The sequence below is a fragment of the Lissotriton vulgaris genome, chromosome 9 (genome assembly GCF_964263255.1).
Source record: "Lissotriton vulgaris chromosome 9, aLisVul1.2, whole genome shotgun sequence".
Classification (NCBI taxonomy): Eukaryota; Metazoa; Chordata; class Amphibia; order Caudata; family Salamandridae; genus Lissotriton; species Lissotriton vulgaris.
The window spans coordinates 931,934,349-931,957,535 of record NC_141697.1 but is presented as its reverse complement, the minus strand read 5'-3'; the positions used below and the strand labels follow the sequence as shown (position 1 = coordinate 931,957,535).

General features: G+C 47.1%; 1 protein-coding gene across 2 annotated transcripts in view; it reads right to left on the bottom strand.

Annotated features, from left to right (window-relative positions):
* GMPPB (GDP-mannose pyrophosphorylase B) overlaps positions 1 to 23,187 on the bottom strand; it is a 284,530-nt gene that overhangs the window by 233,736 nt on the left and 27,607 nt on the right. For both annotated transcript variants that reach the window (XM_086938773.1, XM_086938774.1), the window contains exon 2: positions 3,317 to 3,451. In XM_086938773.1, the coding sequence (XP_086794899.1) occupies positions 3,317 to 3,451 (135 nt within the window). The remainder of the gene's footprint in view (positions 1 to 3,316; positions 3,452 to 23,187) is intronic.

Below are 23,187 nucleotides of genomic sequence, written 5' to 3'. Positions count from 1 at the left end.
TCGAGGAACTGCACTAAATCCTCGACTGGTCCCGAAGTCGCTGCAACCCCCACTGGTCTTGAGTATATGTTGATCAGTGTGACTTTTCCTCCTCCTGGCCAATCGAGGGAGACACACTGGAAGTCCAAAGAATTGGTTTCCAAGTGTGTGGCCCTACATCCCAAGTGGGACCCAACCCAGGTCGAGAGTCCTCCTGATGGTCGGCCCTTTCCTCCCCATTTTGCTTCGATGTCAAAAGTAGCAAAACCCGGCCGAGAATATTTTTCTCTTGCCCATGTCTCTTGGAAGAGACATACATCGTACCCTTCAATGAGATCCCCCCAATCAGGAGTATCTACTTGATTGGCTAGCCCTGCGACATTCCAGGAGAGAATGGAAATTACTCCCGGAGCCTCTGGTCTACTATTGGTGGCTGGTGACTGAGAACAATCATGTACGAAGAGTTTACCATATTGTTCGGGTGGGGGAACGTCCAGTAGAACGCTGTTCAGTTTAGGGCTGTGCAATATGGGGGGACTAACTTTATCAATCATATGGGTTTCAGTTTTTAATGGCTTTGATGGGCTGGTGTCACGCCTGCCTGGCCCTACTCTAGATTTGTGAGCCTTCGCCTGGTTTAGTGTTGGAGGAAGAGTTAGACCACCCGTGTGTACATTTAATACAGTGGGAGTTAATGATTGGCCCATTGAATGGAACTGAGAGCTTGGTGGAATGGGTGTTGAGGGTGCAATGATTGGCAAGTGTGGACGTCAATCCACCTCATCAAGGCACCCGTATCTATTGGAAATCGGTGCCCCATTCCAGCCGCCGGGTGCATCTACCCAGTGGTTACTTTGCCCTCCCCATGTACAGTTCCTATCCGGGATCCTTCTCCAGTTCCCCCATGGGTTGAGTGGGACCGGGGTGGGTAAAAGAAAGTGAGGGGTCTGGCTACTATTGTTGAATTTGAACTATGGTTGGTCCAGGAGTAGATGGCGTGTGCGGTATTTGGATCCTCAAAGGAGACAATAACGCAATCGCCACTGCTGGACTTTTGCGTGGTGCCTACCCAAGGTACCCTACACACCATTAGGATTTTGCTCCTTAGGTGGTTGGGTATTGGCTTATTGACGTCGAACCAGTGGATCACCTTGTTCTTTAAGGAGGCAAAGTTTTCCTGCTGGTTGTACGTCAATTCTGTAACCCCTGTCAACACTACAACATAGGAGCTAACCTCAGGGGGAAGATCTACATAGCCCCTTGAGCGTATGTAGCTAGTACTAGCTCTCTGAGATGTAAGATGGTTAGGATTCTGGCCATTTTGCCTCGAATTTTGCTGACCTGTCGAGGATGGTACCCTTTGGCCTGGCGTAACTGATGGGGTTGGCGGAGGATTTTCAACCGCCGGTTGAGTGGTGGTCATAATTGCCCTATTTGAAGGAATATTAGTGTTAACCTTGCTCCGAGGTTTTGGAATTGGTTTGGCCTTAAGAATAGCAGTGGAACTGGCAGATGAAGGTACAGCAGGGGAGGGAAGTAAGGTGGCATTGGAGGGTCCCAGGGACTTAACCTTCATAGGCGCCAGCGAGTTGACAGCAGCTGGGATTACAGGAACAGGTGGTGCTATGAGAGGCGGAGTTCCATGTGGGCAGGTTATTTTATTGTTCTGCATGGTAATAGTTGCCAAATTTAAAATACTTTTTTCAATTTCCAGGAGCTGTGTTTCTATATGGGTAAATCTCACTTCCAGGGGGGAGAGAAGTTTTTTAAGTGTTTCCCAAACGATGGTCAGAAACTCAACGTCCTTTCCTTTGATAGAGCATAGCGGAGCTCCGGTGGTATCACTTTCTATTGTGAGATCGTTATTTTCTTGAATGACTACCGAATGTGGGGGAATATTTTCTGGGCTCGTTTCTGGGGGAAAAATGGTGGTCATTAGGGAGGGGGCTGGGGAAGCCTGAGGTGATGCCTTAGTTAGTAACTGAGCCTTAGCTATTTTGGCCTTTTTCCTTGAGTATGCCGAGGTGTTTTTACGCTTCCTTTTGTTATGTAGTCCATTTTTTGACGTGGGGGAATTACCACCTTTTGGTAGCGTGGCATAGTTAATTATCGCTTTGGGGGATAAACCCACTTCGGCTTCCTTCTTTTTCTCAACAGTTTCACCCAGATGCAGTTGTGGGGAAAGGGTAGATTTTGGTGTGGATCCCCCCTGTGATAAGGGTATACTAGCCGTTTGCGATTGATGAATGTCAGCATGTGTGACGATCAGGGTAGGAGCAGTGCCATGTGGGCGCTCAGGTGTTTTGGCCCATGCAATAGGCCCAAGGGAGGATTTTTTGGCAGCAGTTAGCTCTACAGACAGTCTTCTGGCGGCTTCTAGTTCTATAGAGACCCTATGTTGCATTTTAGTTATTTCATTGTCGATTGCAGTGTGGGTCCTAGTGATAAAATCGTCCAAGGTGCCATTTTTCAATTTGGATTTGGCCGCTCTGTCTCTGAACTCACGGGTTGCCATGGTGGACACAAAAGGGGAATCCTCTCGGGGGGTAAGTGTAGAGAAGGGCGGTAGGATCAAATGGTCTGGCCCAGTCCAGTCTCTACCTGCCTCTAACGGCCTCAAACGGCCCGCTCTTAGCCCGGTCTTCGCCCCGGCCTTAGTCCCGCGCGCGTCCCGCGTGCGCGTGGCTGACACAGGTTATCAAGGGGAAGAACCGGAAGGGGCGGGAAGAAGACCAGCTGCGGCCGATCAGTGCCGCTCAGCAGGCTGGTCCTCGCAGTCCCGCCTCTGGCCGTGTGTGTGGGGTAGATGTTCTAGCAGCAAGGGTGTAGGTGCTCCAATGCACAGCAGGGGCCAACAGCGCAAATCCCTTCAAGGACTTCAACCCTCGAGCGGCTCCCGCGGAGCGGGGGCCGCGAGGCGTGGCGTAGTGGTCAGCACGAGGCAGGCAAACCGGGACAGCACTCCAAAGTCTAGCAGAAAGGTGCAACCCAGCCAGCACACACTCCACGGAGATTTTAACAAGTGGAGGGGCGGGAAGAGGACCAGCTGCGGCCGATCAGCGCCGCTCAGCAGGTTGGTCCTCGCAGTCCCGCCTCTGGCCGTGTGTGTGGGGTAGATGTTCTAGCAGCAAGGGCGTAGGTGCTCCAATGCACAGCAGGGACCAACAGTGCAAATCCCTTCAAGGACTTCAACCCTGGAGCGGCACCCGCGGAGCGGGGGCCGCGAGGCGTGGCGTAGTGGTCAGCACGAGGCAGGCAAACCGGGACAGCACTCCAAAGTCTAGCAGAAAGGTGAAACACAAAATTATTTGAAACATGAAAATTTTCCAAGATTTACCTTCACCAGTGCCTCCACTTGGTGCAGCAAGATGGGTTTGTTGCAGAAGTCCACCATTGGCTTCGGAATGCTCAAGGTCAATGGTCGTAATCTTGTACCATACCCACCAACCAAAATCAGAGCCTTCATTTTTACCTGCCAAAAGAAACCAGAAAAAGAAACACAGGTAAGAGCCATCTGGGCACCATCAAACTTGAAAGTAGACTGCATGAGTTAAGCATTTGCTGATGACACTTTGTGTGCCTCAGGTCAAAAGATCAAAACCTGGGAGGATCAACATAGTCTCTCATCCTTTCAATGCTGATAAACTGAGTAACATTAACCCTAACTGCTGAGGCTTATCACCCCCAGTGCTGAGCTCTTTTTTGATGTTTGCGGCACTTTCACACATAAGCCTTCATAATTTATTTATATTTTTATATAAAAAGGTATTTAAGCCACATCCCTTTTACCCCCACTTGGTAATTAAAAAGGAGCCCAGGGTTGGTGAATTCTAGAGGGAATTGAGAAAATAGTCAAAATGTAGCAAAAGTTTGGCTTTAAAAAAAAGGTGTTGTGAAAGAAAGCAGATTTCCCCAGGCATCAAAAGGGTTGCTGTGCTGTGATCATAAGATCACATTTTCCCAGTTTTCAGGAACAGGCAGAGGTGTAAAGATAAATCCAATGCAATTGTTCCATGTGGTGGCCAATGTTTCCTGTTTTTGTGGTTTCTACCTACGTGCAGTTTGTGATGGACATGGAGTGAAACCCAGAGGTGAACCTACAAAGCTATACATTTCTGAAAAGCAGACAAAATGTGGAATTTAGCAAGGGGTCAATGGTGTAGATCGTACATAGATTTAAAAAAACTAATTGCTGAAATAAAAAAATGTATAACAAAAAAATAGAAATAGGTGAGATGTCATCTGTAAATTTTGTGCACTGGGGCCAGTTTAAAAAAGTAATATATAGTTACATCCGTCAGACTCTTCTGGTGCCAAGGATATATAATGTGTGTTAGTTATCCAAAAACATGCAAAACCCAGCACCAACAACTGACCTGCAGCTTATCATAATTTTTTTATTCTGTAGCATACATGCAGAAATTCAGATTGCAATATCTAATGAATCAAAACTAGGGAAGAAAGAAACACATTCATATTTTTAAAATGTGCCCTAGACACTGCGGGGCATATTTACAAGGGGATTGCACTACCTTAGCATCACTCTTTACGACGCTACAGAGGTGCAGTGACCTGCTCCATATTTATAACACAGCGTTAAGCCACTTTACGTAGCTTAACGCTGCTTTGTAAATATTGTACTCTTTCACGCAGGTATCTGCGGGAAAGGGGCGTACCATTGGTGTTGCTGTAGGGTTCTACTACAACAGTCATTGCTTTTTGATGCTGCAGCAGATTTACAAAGGTAAATCTGAGGCAGTGCCAAAAACTAACGTCACTGAAAAGCAGGCACAACTTTTATTTCTCCTTGTTTTTGCTCTTTCTATGTGTGCTGCTTTCTGTAGCACACATAGAAGGAACAAATCACCGTTAATGATTGTTTATGTGCAGGAAGGTGTACCTTCCTGCATATAAAGAATCATTCCTGCATTGCAGGCACCCTTGCACCATGGCGCAAGGGTGTCTGTTATGGTGCTAGGCAGCTTCTTTTTCCGCCAGGGCACGCCATTTTCTTGTGAATAGGACACATCCCTATGTTTAGGTCTCGCCTAGCGTTAAAGCGCGCACGCGCTGCTCGCTCTGTGAGACATATTGTGGATGAGGAGCTTTCAGAAGGGGACTTAAAGCCCCACCCCTCATTTTCATTGGCTTGCGTCATGGTTTATGTAAAACGGTGGCCTTCGATTGAAACTGAGGCTTTTTGGTTGACACCCTTTACTCTTTTCGTCCGGCCCATCCTGACTAGATGGTCTGCCTTTCGGCTGTCGTGAAGCACTTTATCTGTAGGAGGTGTGTAAGTGTGACGTGAGCGTGTAGGTGTGAACACATCGGTTTCACTCGTCTTTGTTAAAGGCAGCCGCATGTTTATTTTTAAATCGTACTTTCCCTTAAAGTGAAAGCGCGATGCAAATATAAACAAGGGGGTGTCTTTTCGCAATGGCAAGCGCTTGTTATTTGCACGCAGCCGAGGTCACGTGTCTCTTTGGGGCACTTGTTGCAGCTCTGGGAGTCTGGAAAGGATTCTGTGCAATCCCGCTGATATTAACTAAGTGATTGTAAGACCCCTTAGGACCTCACGCCCGTAGATCTTTGTTAGTGCACCGGCGTTGCTGCGGTAATCCACGCGCCCCCAAGAAATATCGCCTCTGCCATTTACATTGGGCGGTCTTGTTTGTTTGTGTGAAATATTTACTGGGAGGCGCGGGGGCTGGGAGGGGATCGCTTCCGAGAGCCTTGCTTCCTTCGAACACTTGAGCCTGGCTCGCTTCACCGCTGATATTAACTAAGGGATTGTAAGACCCTTTGTGACCTAACAACCGTAGGTCTTTGTTAGTGCACCGGCGGTGCTGTGGTAATCCACGTGCCCTCCAAAAAATACTGCCTCTGCCAGTTACATTGGGCAGTCTTGTTTGTTTTGTGTGAAATATTTATTAGGCGTCGCAGGAGCTGGGGAGGGGATCACTTTCCGAGAGCCTTTCTTCCTTCAACACTTGAGCCGGGCTCGCTTCAAACTGTGTCACCAAGCTGGTGGGGCGACGGGCTGCTCGGGCCTGCTCTCAGCCTAGGGCCGGCCACATTCGGCTCTGTCGGGGCGAGTGCTGTAATTATACACTTGTGTCTAATTGGGACCGCGTCTGGAAGCTGCTGCACAGTCTCCAAATAATGGGTGGGGGATGTTTCACATGGTGAGGGTCTGGCAGGACTTTAATTTCTTAACCGCCCGCTTTCTGTAAACAGTCATTGCAGTAATTAAAAGAGCCTAATTTGGTATTGAGCCCCCGTGGCCGCTCGAAAGTTCACTGCGCAAAGAAAATGACGGTCCCTCCCGCACCCGTCACTTCAGACCTTGTCCCTAAGTGTTTTATTAGAAGGGATGTGCCTGGAATCCTCGTTTGTGTCTAGCGAGTGATCTATGTTACTTTTGTGGTTATCTACAGACGTGCCACGAGAACTCACTCCCTTAAGGACGTCACAGCAACTGAAGTCTGTACCTCTTAGCATATACATCTGAGATGGAAAAAACACAAGTGAACAACGTCAACGGGCGCTTAATGCCGAGGTGGCTTTTAGTCTTCTGCCTGCAGATAATAACCCTCGCTTGTGGTGCTCATCTCTGAAGGAGAGACGCCCTGAAAACAAAATATGGAGCCGCCTGACACCAAGGGCTGCAAGAAAGGGCGTAAAGTGTTCACGACACAGCTTTGAGTCGCACCATTCACCAGAGATTTTGCGAGAGTGGCTAGAGACAGCCCTAAATCGTTTTGAAATGGTGGGGGGACGGAAGGGAAGAGTTGCCAGTTTAATTTTTTTCCATCTTCTGTAAGCTAATGAGGGTGAAGCATGAGCCATAGGCAACGAGGCCACAAATTAGCTGTGACAGGGAGCTTGATCCATCGCGCAAACCCCATCCAGCCCTCCACCAGAGTAAACAAATGTGCATGTTGGGGGGACATGCTGTATTCATTGGACAGGCAGCGGGGTAGGGATGCCACCACTTTCCAGATACTGCACCCGGAATGTCCCGGACAATGCTGGTGCTCCCTGACATGGTTTGCCTGGGGTTGATGACTTCCCTTGTAAACTCCTGGCTCGTGAGGGAGAGTTGGGCTCGCAAAACAGTTTTACCACTGTCTGAAAATGTTGCCTATATTAACTGTAGAATAGGGGTGGCGATTATTATTTCACTTGGAAAGGCACAAGGTGTGTTTATTTCCCACAGTCTCTTAAGTCGCATGTAGGCGCTGCGGCTCTTCCATTCTGCAGGGATGTAGGGGGCGATCTATAGCGTGTCTTCACTGTTCACTGCCCCGCCTTCTCGAGGAGTATCTCTCTCCATCCTTACATTTGTTCCTCGACCATCCCGATATCACCCCTCTCCTGTTGTCTGACGCTGATTGTCCCAAAGTCTACTGGTCCCAATTTACACCTTTGACTTCACATGTACTGACTAATTTTTGCCCCCCGCTCACTCCTAAAGGGAGTACTGCCCCGTCTCCCCACTACCCTACAGTCGACCCCTCTCTCCCAGAGACCCGGTCACGCCCACTTCCTAATGGGCCACAAGGCTTTCTCCCACTGAAGCGTGTGCTCTTCATTTGACACACCACCCCCACTCTCATATGTTCCATGTCTTCAACCCCTCCTCCAAAACAGCACAAGGACTGCTATTCGCACAGTCTCAAAAATGCAGCCGGTGGTCGACACCTTTACCCCAAACTGACCCGGTGGGATCTCCACCCCAGTCTTACAAAGGACCAATGTTATTATGTCACTACGTCTACGAGTGTCCCATTAAAATTGAAGTCCCATCAGGATTGCGAGGATAGCAGGTACTACGCACATCCTAAGTTTTTCTCATGGAAGCAGGTAAAATGTTCAGGTGAGAGTGTGCAAGAAAATGGAGGGAACGTGGGAATCTACACGGAAATATGTTAATCCGCATTAACGTTCATTTCTGATCTTTTAAGTAAAGGAAGCGATTTTCAAATCTTGTGTATTTAGTTTGCTCATGTGACGTCCTTGTTCAGGGCTGCTTTGGGTTTCCAGCCGAGCCCTGAGCTAAATAATCTCGTCCTTAAAGTCCAGGTTGGGTTGTCAGGATATACAGCTCACAGTCTGTTTCAAAAGAGCTCTCCGTGCAGAAGCATCAAGTGAGTGAATGCTAAAAGCCTGCCTTATCGGCAAGGAAGAGAGCACACGAAATGTGGAACTTTTCTTTACTTCAGTTTATTCTTTAAGAGCAGCCAAAAAAAAACAAGCTGTAATAAGGAGGCACATGTATGTATGTGGTATTTCTGTAGCACGAACCCAGCCACCAGAGGCAAGCATACAGTCAACAAGTGACAGGAGAGATACTGAATTTGGGAGCAGAGGGTATGTATGCCTATACGAAGCACAGACGTGAATACAAGAATGACGAATTGATGCCTAACATTATAAAAATGGTACCTCTCACCCACTACGCATCATTAATTCACTATAATTAATCCAAAATACAGCATCTGAAGCTGCAACGTGAAGAACGTGGAACCTAATACACGAAAAAAGGGTGCAATAGAACATCATGTGAACAGAAGGAAAGCCTTATTTATCTCCGTCACAAGATGTTTGTGAGAAAAAATATTTTCACAATACTGTTTGATGAGAAATTTAATGAAGACGTAGCCACCAGCCATTGAGCCAAAACATCAAGAAAAAGCCTATACGTATGGAGGATGGAGCCCTGCTATTGGATGGGCAAGTACGGGTTGGTACTTGGAATGAGTTGAAGTCCAAGGTACAGAGATGGTATTGTACTAAATAACTCCTGGAGCCCCTTGGAAATGGTCGATGCGTGCACTCCCCATTTTATGACGTGTATGTCTGGTTACTCTGTGGCTACAATCTCAAATAAAAATTCAGACGAAACAACTCCTTTTTAAATATATGAAAGTTTTCACCCACTAGTGGTCTGTATGCATGGATATGCCTTTTTTCTTTATTTAAAATGTAAATACGTGTTTCAAATGCAATGGGTATTAGAGAATGGTTATTGAGCTGAGACAGTTTGGTCCACCATTTACAGATGAAGAGTCATTCTACAGGCAGTACATAAACATGTAGCAGCAACAAGACAGATACAATAGGGGCACGGGTGTGGGGCTGCTGTGTCAAGCCCCACTGTCTGACCAATCGCACAACATTGGAAACCACGTCGCGCTTAAAAGAACAGAACATGGAAAGGCACCATTGCATGATATGCAATAATCACTGGAAATGCTTGCATGACGATGGTGCTAAATGTACACAGATCAAAGGTTTATTCAAATATACAGTCTAAATACACGTCTTTCATCAATGTCGGTTTATATGTTCATTTTGAACACATCTCACTAGCACCTTCATGGAGAAATGTAACAGATTATATGCAGCAAATGTTCCGCCTGCTCTGTCTCGGTCATTACTTGTTCTTCACTTGATAGTAGATATTATTGAACTATTTCAAAATAACTTCAGACAGACATATTAGAGCAAAACAGTGACAAGGCAAGATAAAGCAAGAACCCGTTGATTGTTTGTAAACAGCTAGAAGAAACTCACTAAAGGGGATGGTGTATCACAGCCCTTCGTTGTTAAATTCCATTCCTCTACAGAAAAGCGACCTAAAAGTTTCCGTATGTCAGAAAGATTTTTTTTAAATACTTTGGTGCCGTGCCTCTATATCACACTTGAGAAAACTGTGCAACAATATTTTTAATTTACAGAAAAGGACCCCGCAGCAGCACCGAGCTGGCGCTTCAGCATCGCGGCGCCATTGATGTGAGACATTTAATTTCACCTGCAACATTTATGACCAGAGGCAGTCCTCTGCTGTAATTACCACTGTTGCTTAATGAAAAGCGGTAACGGCGAGCTGAAAGCAATGAGCAACACCGAGAAATCGCGTGCAATCAAAGGAGAGTTTAAAATGAACTCACATTATGCCTCTAGTCAGATGCGAACCACGCAGCCGTAAAAGTAAAGCCATGCGGCCGCGAAATGAAAAAAACACAACGGCCGAGTCAGGACAACCCTGTGCGAAAAAGGAAACTTTTGTCTTCAACGTGTCAAAGTCCACACTGGGAGAATTATTGACGGAGGAATCTACGCTGTCGATGATGACGCCCTTTATGAGCACATCCGAGACTACAGGAAACCGAGACCAGCAGACCACCGAGGCCCGGCTCCAGCCTGCACGTCAGCCACGAACAAATGATCAAAACATGCCGTCCCTAAAAAAACCAAAAAACATCCGCCCACTGCCAGAATGACGTTCACAAAGGGGCAGAGAGCAAAAAAAGAAAAATCGCCAGAACGCCCACGAATCTGCTCCGGCAATGACGGACGGATCTCTCTTCCAATGGCTAGCCTCCATTTATGGAGATAGCCAATGGAAGAGCAGGCGGGACAAAGCCCCCGTACTGCTTCTCAAACAATTTCGCCTGCGCGAACGCTGCTGCGCAGCGGACGCCAGGCGAAACCTAAAAATAATGTCCATGCGAGACCTATTGCATTGTTAATGCTTGTTTTCTAATGGTGCAGAGCTGCTAAATTGCTTGTAGTGCCGCACTGCACCATATCTTTGTGAATATGCTCCTAAGTTTAGGAACTGTGGTTATTTATACAACTCTGAATTTGGGGTTATCGATACCATCATGTGACTCAGAGGACATTTTGCAAATGGTGGTGCTTTCCTTGAACACTGGCTTATATGTAGAAGATAAAATGGAGAAAAACTAGTGGCCTGGTTACAATGGCGGAAGGACTTCAGTCCGTCCGCCATGGTTTCCTATTTGGGACCACCCGCTTACCAGGCGGCAGTCCCACACTCTGAATTCCGATGCAACCGCCACCACGGCGGTTGCATTGCCTATTTTTTGCATTGCAGCGGGGCTGCTGTCAGCAGCCCCTGCTGCAATACAAAAAAAATAGGGGGTTTACATATCCCTGCACTACGTGGCAGGCGCCAGGTAGTGCCTGCCACATGGTGCAGAGATATGTAGGAGGGCACCATAGGTGCCCCCTCAGGGCTCATGTACCAGCCACATGAGGTAAGGGGCTAGCTACGGGTCCCCAAATCCGTTTCCACCAGCCGTTTCACGGCGGGTTGACCACAGCAGAACAACTGGTGGAAAGGGATATAATCCCCACTGCAGTGCCAGACAGGCACTGCCACCATTCTGGGGATGGGGTGTGGTCTGCCAGGCAGTCGGGATGCTTCCGACAGTCAGAACCATGGCAGTCGGTCTTTCCGACCGCCAACATACCGCCCGACATCGTAATGTGGCGGATGGTGATTCAGTCATCGGTGGCGTCTCCCTGCCATCATAATCAGGCCCTTAATTGTTAAAAACAGTACCCCACTTGTGCGGCTATCAGGAGCAACAGGAAATACCTCAAAACGTAATGGGCAGACAACAGGTCTTGTCTTGTAATTTACCGAATGAATCCAGACATTTCTGAAAACTAGACATCCAGGGAGTCCAGGGTAATGCAATTTACTGGATCCTACCACGTTTACTTGCACAAAACCCCCAGAAAACCTCAAACCGTTCCAAAAATCATTTTACTTACATTTCTGTGAGGGACAGTACTGGAATTTGTGTGGAGAAACAAAATTCCTTCCATCCAAAATTCTTACACTTCTCCACATGAAACTGTACCTTTGGTCAGGGATTGCCAAGCTGGCCAATCCCGTCATGCTTTAGGTCGTTGAACTTGTAGGAGCATCCTCATGTTGGAGCAAGGGAAGTGTAAAATGGACGGTTTATGGGTCTTTAGTTACTTAAGAGCAGCATGCAGCGATGGTAGCTCGGATATTATCAAAAAACACACAAATTGTGGATGGAATGCAAAACAAATCAAACATTCACCCCCAGTCAAGAGATCAGAGTTAAATCCATTGTTCATTTGCCACTCCATATGCAATTCAGTCTTGACCCACCTCCTCATGGGAACAATCCAGCTCAAACTGCCAAGTCGGGTCCTCCCTGTACCAGAAACAAGCATCCTGGGACCGGTTTTGAGGTATCCTCCCTTATTAGCCAGGCTAGCTTGAATCTAGTGGCACAGTGAGCCCGGGGCCCTCGTCTAGGCTACCCAGCACATTTTGAGCGAGAAAGCAAAAAGACACACAAATGATAGATGGAATACGGAACAAATCAAACATTCAGCCCAGACAAGCGATCTAGGTTAAATCCAGCGTTCTTTTGCTCACAATGCCACCCAGTTTAGACCCAGCTATATACAAATCAGTCTGGACCCCGCTAATATGGGAACAGTCAGGGCTTTAAGTTGCCCGGTCTCACCGTTGCTGAGCACCGGCAGCTTTTTAAAGGGAGCCTTGAAACAGGTCTCTATCGGGCTCCGTTTTGTGCCCTGGCACAGGCGGTCCATTTTTTTCTAGACTGCAGTGACAACATGCACATCGATGTGCGTGTGCTCACACTGCTCACTTCTCACTAGTGGAGAAGTTACGGCATGACGTCATGCCAAGTCAGCGTTGTAGGGGAAGGGAAATCCTTTAAAGAGTCATTTTCTCTTGGGATTTCCCTTCTCCTCCTGAGACTTAGAAGGAGCAACATTGTTGTGGTGTCACCAGGGCTTTAAGTGGAAGCTTTTTCAATATTATATACAAGCCATAGTTGCTGCTTATTTATCTTATGGCAACTAACAGCCATTGACAAAGTAAATCGTCCTGACTTGATATAGGTATGATGTTACTTGTTGTATCATATATATAGATGCAATGACAGAAACAGCAAAATACAAGTCGGGCGGCACACTTTGCTAAGCACAGATTTTTAGCTAAGGTGTTTTTAAGCCAGGGCCTTAATCACATTGGCCATGCCCCATTGAGAGAGCCCCCTCACCCCCACCCCCGTTTTCATCCCAATTAAAGCCCTGGGAATAGTCCTGCCCGAACTGCCAATCCAGGTCCTCCCTGGACCGGAAACAAGCATCGATGGATTAAACTCAGAGATCTGTGACTGGGGGTGAATGTTTGATTTGTTCATCATACCGTCCAACATCTGTTCTTTTTGCTTGCGATGTTATCATGGGCAGTGCTCAAGTTAAAGTCATATTATGATTGCCCCTTCTGAAAGATCACGGTCAATGCGGTAAAATTCTGGGAAAATGTTGTTTGGAAGTGGGACTACATGTCCCAAGTTGCCTTGGGGGGTGGGGCATATTGGACATGGGTCAGATATAAAGACAGCCGCACCCAAAACGTTGTGCTCACTACTTTGTGGAAGGCCTGCAGTGTAGTATCGGAGTCTGTTGCTAGAAATCCAGAGATAATTAGAAACATGACAGGTCTCCTGCGAAAATAGCCTTGAGCACAACCTAATACGTTTCGAACGAGACTGAGTGGCATATTAACAAGGTACAGGGAAAATTAACAATAAGGGCGCTTAGCATTCATTTTGTTAACGCCCACTATCGCTGGATAATATCGCCTGGTTATCGCGTTATTAACAATGCTAACCGCCTAGGCGATAAAAAAAATCCAGCGATAGCGGCATTTTGGGAGGTTATCGCTGGTAATGCAGCGATAAAACTACAAAGATAGGGATATCCTTGTTGATAGCCCATGGTCGACTTAGCCATGTAATCCACCTCCCATTGGATTGCATGGCTAAGTCTGAAAATTAGCAGACGTAAAAAAGAAGCATTAACTGTGGTTAGCGCTGCTTTTTTGTATCTAACAGGAACGCACACTTTGCATCTCATTAGAGATGCAAAGGACAGCGTAGTGAACAAGCATTTGCAATGCAATAGGTCTCGCATTAGGAAAGTTTGAGGTATTGTAAATTACACATTTTTTATTTATGTGTTGGTTTTGTAAATAGCTAAATTAATAGCTTTGTCATTTACAATGCCAATAGTTTTAACTTTCGCAAACGTGACACCTATAGCATTTGTAATGCAATATGTGTTGTATTTACATGACTTAGATGTATTAATATTACAAATAACAATGGCTTTTATTTTTTTAATAATTAATACTTAAATACAAGTTATTGTAATTTATAATGGCAATAGCTTAAACTTTTGTAAAGAACTTTTGGGAAGATTATGTTCAGTGTATTTTATTGTGATGAAAATCCAATAACAGAAGTGAAATATTAACATCTTTTTGTGACATTTGTAATAAAGCTTGAAACATTGAGAGAACATATTAGAACCAGTTGTTGTTGAATGGTTGTACAGAGTGATGCTGTGGCCTTCAGTGGTGCTGAGTGATGCTGTGGCCTTCAGTGGTACTGAGTGATGCTGTGGCCTTCAGTGGTGCTGAGTGATGCTGTGGCCTTCAGTGGTGCTGAGTGATGCTGTGGCCTTCAGTGGTGCTGAGTGATGCTGTGGCCTTCAGTGGTGCTGAGTGATGCTGTGGCCTTCAGTGGTGCTGAGTGATGCTGTGGTGCTGAGTGATGCTGTGGCGTTGAGTGGTGCTGTGCCGTTGAGTGGTGCTGGGCCGTTGAGTGGTGCTGTGCCGTTGAGTGGTGCTGTGCCGTTGAGTGGTGCCGTGCCGTTGAGTGGTGCCGTGCCGTTGAGTGGTGCTGTGCCGTTGAGTGGTGCTGTGCCGTTGAGTGGTGCTGTGCCGTTGAGTGGTGCTGTGCCGTTGAGTGGTGCTGTGCCGTTGAGTGGTGCTGTGCCGTTGAGTGGTGCTGTGCCGTTGAGTGGTGCTGTGCCGTTGAGTGGTGCTGTGCCGTTGAGTGGTGCTGTGCCGTTGAGTAGTGCTGTGCCGTTGAGTGGTGCTGTGGTGCTGTGCCGTTGAGTGGTGCTGTGGTGCTGTGCCGTTGAGTGGTGCTGTGCCGTTGAGTGGTGCAGTTCCGTTGAGTGGTGCTGTGGCATTCAGTGGTGCTGTGGCATTGAGGGGTGCTGTGGCGTTGTGGGGTGCTGTGGCGTTGTGGGGTGCTGTGGCATTCAGTGGCGCTGAGTGATTCTGTGGTGTTGAGTGGTGCTGTTGAGTGGTGCTGTGGCGTTGAGTGGTGCTGTGGCGTTGAGTGGTGCTGTGGCGTTGAGTGGTGCTGTGGCATTGAGTGGTGCTGTGGCATTGAGTGGTGCTGTGGCATTGAGTGGTGCTGTGGCATTGAGTGGTTGTGTTGGAGGGTGTAGTTGGTGGGTGGAGTTGGATGTTGGAGTGTGGATTTGGAGGGTGGATTTGAAGGGCGGATGAAGGGCTAGAAAGAACGAGAAATGGTGATGTAAGAAAGGTAAACATATTCATTGCAGGCAACCACATATCATAGCCTTGAGACGCTTGCAACGTCCTATTTCTTTGTATTCCACCTGGCTCGGGGCCTCGTGATTTGTGTGTTCTGGTTTCAGATCTGGTGAGAGTTTGGCTGCAGACTCTCTGGTCCCTCTGGACGCACAGAGTGCAGCGTTGTGAAAACGGGCCACTTCCACGGAAAACAAGATAACTACATGTTGCGATATTGCGCTAAGTAACTTGAGGTTCCTTACTTTTAGACTCGGGAAAAACAGGTGCGAGTCATTCTCTCCAGGAACGAGCTGCTAAGGAAGGAGGAGGGGTCAGGGAATAGGTAGAACAGGATGAAGGAAGGGTGGTGGCTGAAAGCAGAGACACCCGAGAAAAAGCTGAGGGAAAGTAGACAGCATATGTTCCACATATTGAACAGGCAAGAGTGGAATTAAAATAGGTGAAACACTACGGGAGAGAAGGGCTAGAGAGGCGGAGAAGTTAACAATTCTGAAATAGAGAGACTGAAAGAATCAAGGGAAAGGAGAGGAAACTGAAAGAATCAAGGGAAAGGAGAGGAGAAATATAGAAAAGAAAGTGATAAGAAGGAAAAGATGAAAAGAAGAGCGTGACGTAAACACAAGTGCCTAAAAAACGGAACGGGACCCTAAAGACGAAGGAAATAGAAGAGTCGGAAAAAAAAGGGACCGGAGAGAAGCTAGAAGGGCTAGAAAGAAACGAGAAAGAGAAGCTGAAAAAAGAGACAGAGAACTGAAGATTGACATCGGAAACACAGAGAGAGAAATGGTGATGTAAGAAAGGTAAACATATTCATTGCAGGCAACCAAGTGTCATAGCCCTGAGACGCTTGCAACGCCGGCATTCTACAACTATAGCCCGTGGATGCGCATAAAGAGTCAGAGCATGCATGTGGCGCCACCTTACCTTTAGTAAGTGTATCCACAATTCTTTCAAAGACCTCAGCCCCTGAAACAGATCGCTTCTAGAACATGCGATCGCTCTGATCTTGCCTGCTTAGCAAAGCCAAAATTAAGCATCACCTATCAAAGTTTTTCCCCCAATGAGGCTCACTACAGCAAAACGTGAATTGCCGATTGTAGGGCAAACAACATTTAAGTTAATATCAATACACACTCTTACCTGCTTGCTATATGCAATCTTGCTGTGCAGAAAATTAAACAGGGAGTGTATTATTCCTTTCTCTTCATAGCTCCCAGACCGGAAGCTGTAAGGAAGCCATATTTGTATTTTTTGGTATTGTTTAAACAGGTAATCTATGTCTGCATATGGAGAGCGGCGTCTCGCTCAGTGTGGACTGGGAAGAGGAAGACGGACTAAAAGGAAGTGCCCAGTAGCTGCTGGCTGCACACAGATTCAAACCAAACGCCTCACAAAGTGTGTAAGATTGAACTTTTTACTAGAACTGTCCGACTAACCCTGCACAATGCCTCAGGAAAAAAATACTACATAATGAACTAGTCACAGAAAGATTTAAATAAACCTGGATCACAGCAGATGATGTTAATTAATGCTTCACATTTAGTGCTGGTAAATTTAGAGGGCTGGGAAATGGCTGTTAACCGTGCGGAAGTGCTGAAAACAATTTCACGCCTATGAAATAAAGCGAGCCACAATAAAGAAAGCTAAGATGGTGTCAAGAGAGGCTTGTGTCAGATTCCGCGAGAAGCCCGGATATCGTCCTAGGGCCGACAGCATTGAGAACAACTGCCAATAAAATTTATGTTTTTGCCTTTACAGATGACGGATAAGAGGAAGCCTGTCAGTCACTTTGTATCTCGGTGTGTTCGTGTTCAAGAGCGCTGACGCTCTGGAGATGTCGCCCTCAGAATACATGACCACAATGCCTCGGGAAACTAGAGTTCCTCGCACGAAGTGCACCCAGGCAGTAAGTTTAGGGCAGAACCAAAGGAAAGAAAAGGCCATAAAATGTTCTTTCATTGTGATCGTGCGAGCGCTCCAAGTACAAAATGCGTTTTGCCGGGAATGCCACAATTCCTTGCCACGTTCCCACCTCAGCGTGAAGGTACCCTCTCTGCCTGCGGATCGTTGACCTCACACGGGGAGTGTTGTGTGATTGTGCATCAGACCTCAGGGGTGAGCAAAAGGCGTGTCCTTTATTTGTGCGGGATTATGGGATATTTCTGGGAAAATATATAGCAAATTTGTGCGAAATAATGCAAAAGTAAACAAATCGTTTAGTGCTGCACTCTTGACCACAAAATTCAGTTACTTGCATCGATGTTCGTTGCGGGGACGCAGATGGCACTGTAAACAAAGCAAACAAGCATGAACAAACAAGCTCTTGGCATTGCTGTGGGGGGACGGGGCCGGAGCGCATTGACGGGGGGAGCAGCAGCCTTTGATGTGCGAGCGCGTGAATGGGAAGAGCGGAGGTGGGAGGGGAAGTCGGAGAGTGCGAAGTGCAGGCGGGGGGCGGGGAGCGGAGCCTTTGAAGTGTGTGGTTTGTGACGTAGCTGGTTTGTGAACGCGCACGGAGCACATGCACTGTGGCAAATCCGCCGTTGGCTTCAAAGCTTATTTGGCCCTCAATACTCTCGTCCATTTATCACATAACTGATAAATAGTCGAGACCTAAAAAGGGTGCTAACATGCGATTTTGCATGTAAGCACCCTGTTGTTGATAGGGCGATATTTTTATCTCTGCATCTTTGGCTTTTAAAGCCAATTAGGCGGAGATATAGCGCTTGTTAATATGCCCCTGAGTTTGTGCACTCCGTGGAACTAGTTCTGAACATTTGGCTCCTATGCTTTAAAGCTTGAGTAAGAGTTTTACTTCTAGTAAAGGGGAGACATCTAGTGGTCAGACTACAACACAGACCGGGAGAATAGTTATTATTTTGGATTTTGCAGTTTTATATAGCGCAAACTCAACCCGGAGGTATTGGAGCGCTTTACGAGCACCAGTTACATTACGCAAGGACATATTCATTTTTTTTGGCACAGGGAGATTAAGTGATTTCCCGAGAATCATAGGATGTTCAGCCAAGGCAGAGACTCCAACAAGGTTCCCCCGGTCTCAAGTCGGCAGTTCTGGTTGTTACTTCACACCCTCTCCCACGTATATTGGACAAGAGACTTTAATCTTTCAAGAAAGTAGACTGAAAAAATATAGGTACCTTTGAAGAACCCCATTATTAAAGGTTCACCCTTACACACCTGTATTAAAACACACAAACAAATGAAAGAAATTAAAAGAATAAAAGCAGGAAAAAAAACATGCTGCTGTCTAAACACAGGGAGTATATACTAGCAATAACGAACCTAAACACAGCAGCTGTTACTTAGACCTATTCTACATACTTTATCCCTGTTAAAAAGTTCCAGCATGACCGTAACTTTTAAAACGAGTGTGTTGGCCAACTTGAAATGGTAAAAAAATATATGACAGTAGCATTTTATAGTGGTTTCTTAGTTTAGAGGTCTCTGCCATGTGGGATGAGGCATACTGAACATAAAATGAGTGGCAAGCAGACAACCTAATGGCACTGCCTAAAGAATTGTAGTATCCTCCGAAGAATAATTAAAGATAAAAAGAGGAGAGGAAAAGAACTATAGAAAGAAGAACATTGGAAACTAAAGGACTGGCGGGGCGGGTCGCCCCTATCAATCCCTGGCACTTGCGTAACCCCAAGACCCGCACCAGCCTCATGAAGTCGCTTGACCACTACTTCCTGGAGAATGAGGGGTCAGTCTCGTCCTCCGTGTCCCTGTGGGAAGCCTTTAAGGCTGTTATTTGCGGACACGCCCTATCTTTAATAGCAGAGACTAAGAAAGCTAGGAATGGGGAGGTCGAGAGTCTGGAGGCTGAAATACTGGATTTAGAGGAGGACCTGGACACGGGTGTCACCCGGGACAAACTCCACGCCCTTAGCTTGAAACAGTTTGATTATAAATCCCTTGTGACGGAGGCCGCCAAAACGATGTACAGAGAACAGCAAGGTAGATTGTATGATGTTGGAGATAAGGCAGGTAAACCGATTGCCTGGCTTGATAAGAAGGAGAGAGCGAATCGTGTTGTCCCTGTTATTCAGAATTCTGACGGTGTGGATGTGACGGACCCTGGTGAGATTGTGGAATGTTTTGCTGAATATTTTCGTGTGGTCTACTCCCCGGTGTCCGACAGAGACGAAGATGACTCTCGCTTTTTGTTGAGAGACATCGTGCTGCCCTGCCTGTCTGAAGAGGATCGGAAGAGTATGGAGGCATCGTTGTTGGTTGACGAGATTGCGACTGCCATCCGTTCCCTTCGTTCGGGCAAAGCCATGGGGCCAAATGGTTTGCCCATTGAATTATACAAACTACGCCCGGACAAGGTCGTACCATATCTTCGTGATATGTTTACGGAGTCGCGTGATCTTGGCTCCCTCCCTAGTGACCAGCGCCTGGCTACTATAGTGGTAATTCCCAAAGAGGGCAAACCTCGTGACCGCTGTGCCTCTTACAGGCCTATCTCCTTACTGAATGCTGAGCCTAAGATTCTCGCTAAGGTCCTTGCTAACCGCCTCCTCACTGTTATTTGTGACCTGATCCATCCGGATCAATCTGGTTTCATTCCGCACCGGAACACTGCTTTAAACTTGCGCCGCCTTCATGGCGTCCTCGCCAGGGTGGAGCTTCTGTCTGAACCGGCCATCTTGGCTTCATTGGACGCCACGATGGCCTTTGACACGATAGAGTGGACGTATCTTTGGGCCACTCTCGAAAAGTTTGGCTTCGGTGCAGGATTTATCAGCTGAGTGAGGCTTTTATATACGGACCCGCTGGCTCAGGTGGTTGTCAATGGTAGGGTATCCCAGTCCTTCGCACTCGGGAGGGGTACTAGGCAGGGGTGTCCGCTGTCCCCCCTGCTCTTTGCTCTTGCCCTGGAGCCGCTCGCAGCCTGGTGATGGGAACCCTCGATAAAGGGCATTCAGTGGACCCTCGACTTTGAAGGCCGGGTTTCGTTGTACGCTGACGATATTCTTCTGTATCTCAGTTCCTCTCGCACGTCCCTCAACGTCCTCTTTGACGTCCTAACTTCTTTTGGCAAAAACTCCGGTTTGATTATCAATTGGTCTAAATCGTGTGTTTATGTCATCTCTGGTGGCCTTCCCCCCTTGCCGACTAGGTTCCCCATTCAAATTTCTCACTCTGGTTTCAAGTACTTGGGGGTTTACATATCGTTGGACTCGGCTGCCCGCTACGAGCATAATCTCCTTCCTCCTCTCCGACGCTTGAAGCTTGACGTAGCACATTGGCGTAGACTGCCGCTGTCCCCTCTTGGCCGAGCGGCGCTGTTTAAAATGATGTCCCTACCCCGATTTCTCTACGCACTTCAGAACTCCTTTGATATTATTCCGACGAGCTACTTTCGGGAGGTGGAGGGTTTACAGAGGAGACTTGTTTGGGACGGTCGAGCACGCATCGCTCTCTCAAAACTAACTCTCCCCTGGTATGAGAGGGGCATCGCACTCCCAGACATCAGGGGGTATTAGTGGGCCTCCCAGCTGTCCGCCATTAACCATGCTACATATGCACCCAGTCTTAATCCAGCGTTTGCGATGGATAAATACCTGTTGCCTGGTGGCGACTTCAACAGAGCACTCTACTCTCGAACAGCGGGGAGGAACCTAACGGGACCCACCAAGATTGCAGTGCGTGTATGGAAGGATGCCAATGTGGCCATGGGGTGGAATGATCGATTGACGCAAGCGACCCCTTTGTTTGCTTCGGAACGATTGGGATGCCTCTGGACGACGAAAGGTTTCGAGAACTGGGACACGATTGGCATTAGTAGAGTGGGTGATCTTTGGGTGAAAGGTGCAGTCAAACCATTCGCACAGCTTCAGATTGAGTATGAGTTGAGTGAGCGGGAGTTCTTCAGATATGCATAGGTTCGTCACACTTTACTGTCGGTCTTCACGGCCGGTACCACGGTCCCTGAATCTTCCCCGCTCGAGGACCGTATACTCGATGGTCATCTGCCCGACAGTACAATTTCCCTGATTTATAAAAAGCTAATCAACAATCGGGCAGATCTCCTTGTGCGTCTTAGGGAGGCCTGGACTGGAGACGGGTTGGAATTGGATGACGAGGATTGGCAGTCTGCGCCATCCTCCCCGAAAGAGGTTGCCATTCCGGCCCGTCTCCGCCTCGTCCAGCTTAAAATTCTTCACCGTGTGTATGTGACGGGTCCTCGTTTGGTTGCTATGGGTTTTTCTTCGGACGGATTGTGTAGGCGCGGCTGCGGAATGAGTGCCACTTTCCTTCATATCCTTTGGGAGTGCCGTGATGTCGCTGCGTATTGGCACCGCGTGCATGCTGTAATGGAGTGTGTCACTGGGGTCGCTCTGTTGCCGGAGGCTCGAAGATGTTTGCTGAATGTGTGGGAGCCGAATGACTACAACGTTGCCCAGGCCCGGTGGGCGGCACTTGGGAACATGATTTCCAAAAGGGATACTGCGCAGCTCTGGGGTTCCCAACGGCCTCCCACCGTGTCGGTATGGAAGGAGAACATGGATTGGTGCATGTTCAGGGAGAAGACGGTATATTTGGCTAGGGGCAAGCCTAGGGCGTGGAGTAAAATTTGGGGCCAGTGGAACGCATACCGAGGGAACATCTGTACGCCCCCCCTCGCAGACATCCCAGGCATTTCCTTGTCCCCCTGACCTCTGAGGTTCCTTGATTACTGTATTCCTTACCCGATTGTCCTGACTCTCCCACTGCCCCCCCCCCACTGGTCATCTCTATCGTCCTCCTGATTCTCTTTCCTGGTATGGTAGGTCTCCCCCGTATGAGCTGTACATCTTCTACAATGTTCCTCGCCTTGAGTTTTCTGTTCCTTCGTTCCTATTTTTTTTAATTTTTTTTATAAAATGTAAAAATACCTTGTATCCTGCATACCTCCTGTGTTGCCGAACGTGTATCCTGTACCTCTGCTGGACCTATTGAGGTCAACCGCTGCTTCTTGACTCTACGTGATTAATCTACAAACACTAGCGGCCGGCCCCTGTGGTTGTAGGCCCATATTTGTAATGATTTTGTTTTGCACAATAAAGTTTTTCAAAAAGGAAAAAAAAAAAAACTAAAGGACTGGCCAACTAGCCCTGATACTGAATTGCCGTAATTTTAAGGCAGGTGTGCACAAGTAATCAGAAAAACGCTGTCATTCACAGGCAAAAGAGTCAATGACCAATGTGGACTGAACCAGTACCCCGTGCAGTACAGAATCATGGATGGAATCAGAGTGTAAATGACACTCCATGATGAATGGCAGAAGAGAGCTGACCCAAATGCCTTTTATGTATCATTATGGTTAAGCAATTATATGTATGGCTGTATGCATTATTTAACTATTTGTATACAAGATATTCCTAGACAGTTTTATGCCCGTCAGGCTTTCCAAAGAGATTCTTGAAAGACGTATTACAGTGCAAATCTTATCTCCCTATGGTTGTCAGAGGGTAACCAATACCAAAATCCTTCACCTAGGAGGTAATTTATGACATTTCATATAACTAAACACCTATCTGTAGGCTTTAATGCAGATAATTAATAATCCACCCTTATAGGAAGGCAACAGTGTCCCTTTAAGTAGAAGAGAGGCATGGCAAAACTCTGCTACAATATTGACACATATCTTGAAGGTAATTAATGAACAAGGAGGTGTGTTAATAGGCAAGCCTGGACCCCGAGGCTATGAGTAGGGCAAAGGCTACAAGAACTCGATGGAAATAAATGTACTTGATTTGTTTTCAGGACATGACATCTGAACTGAACAAAAGATCAAAGCCAAAGATCATACTGCAATTGAAAATACGAAATCCAGGATCAGCATTGACAAGTGTACCAGACAGACTTGGAGGCAGGAAACTCTGGTGCCCACATAAACGGCCTTGGGTACAGTAACCATTGCATTAAAGAGACCAGACTGTGAAAGT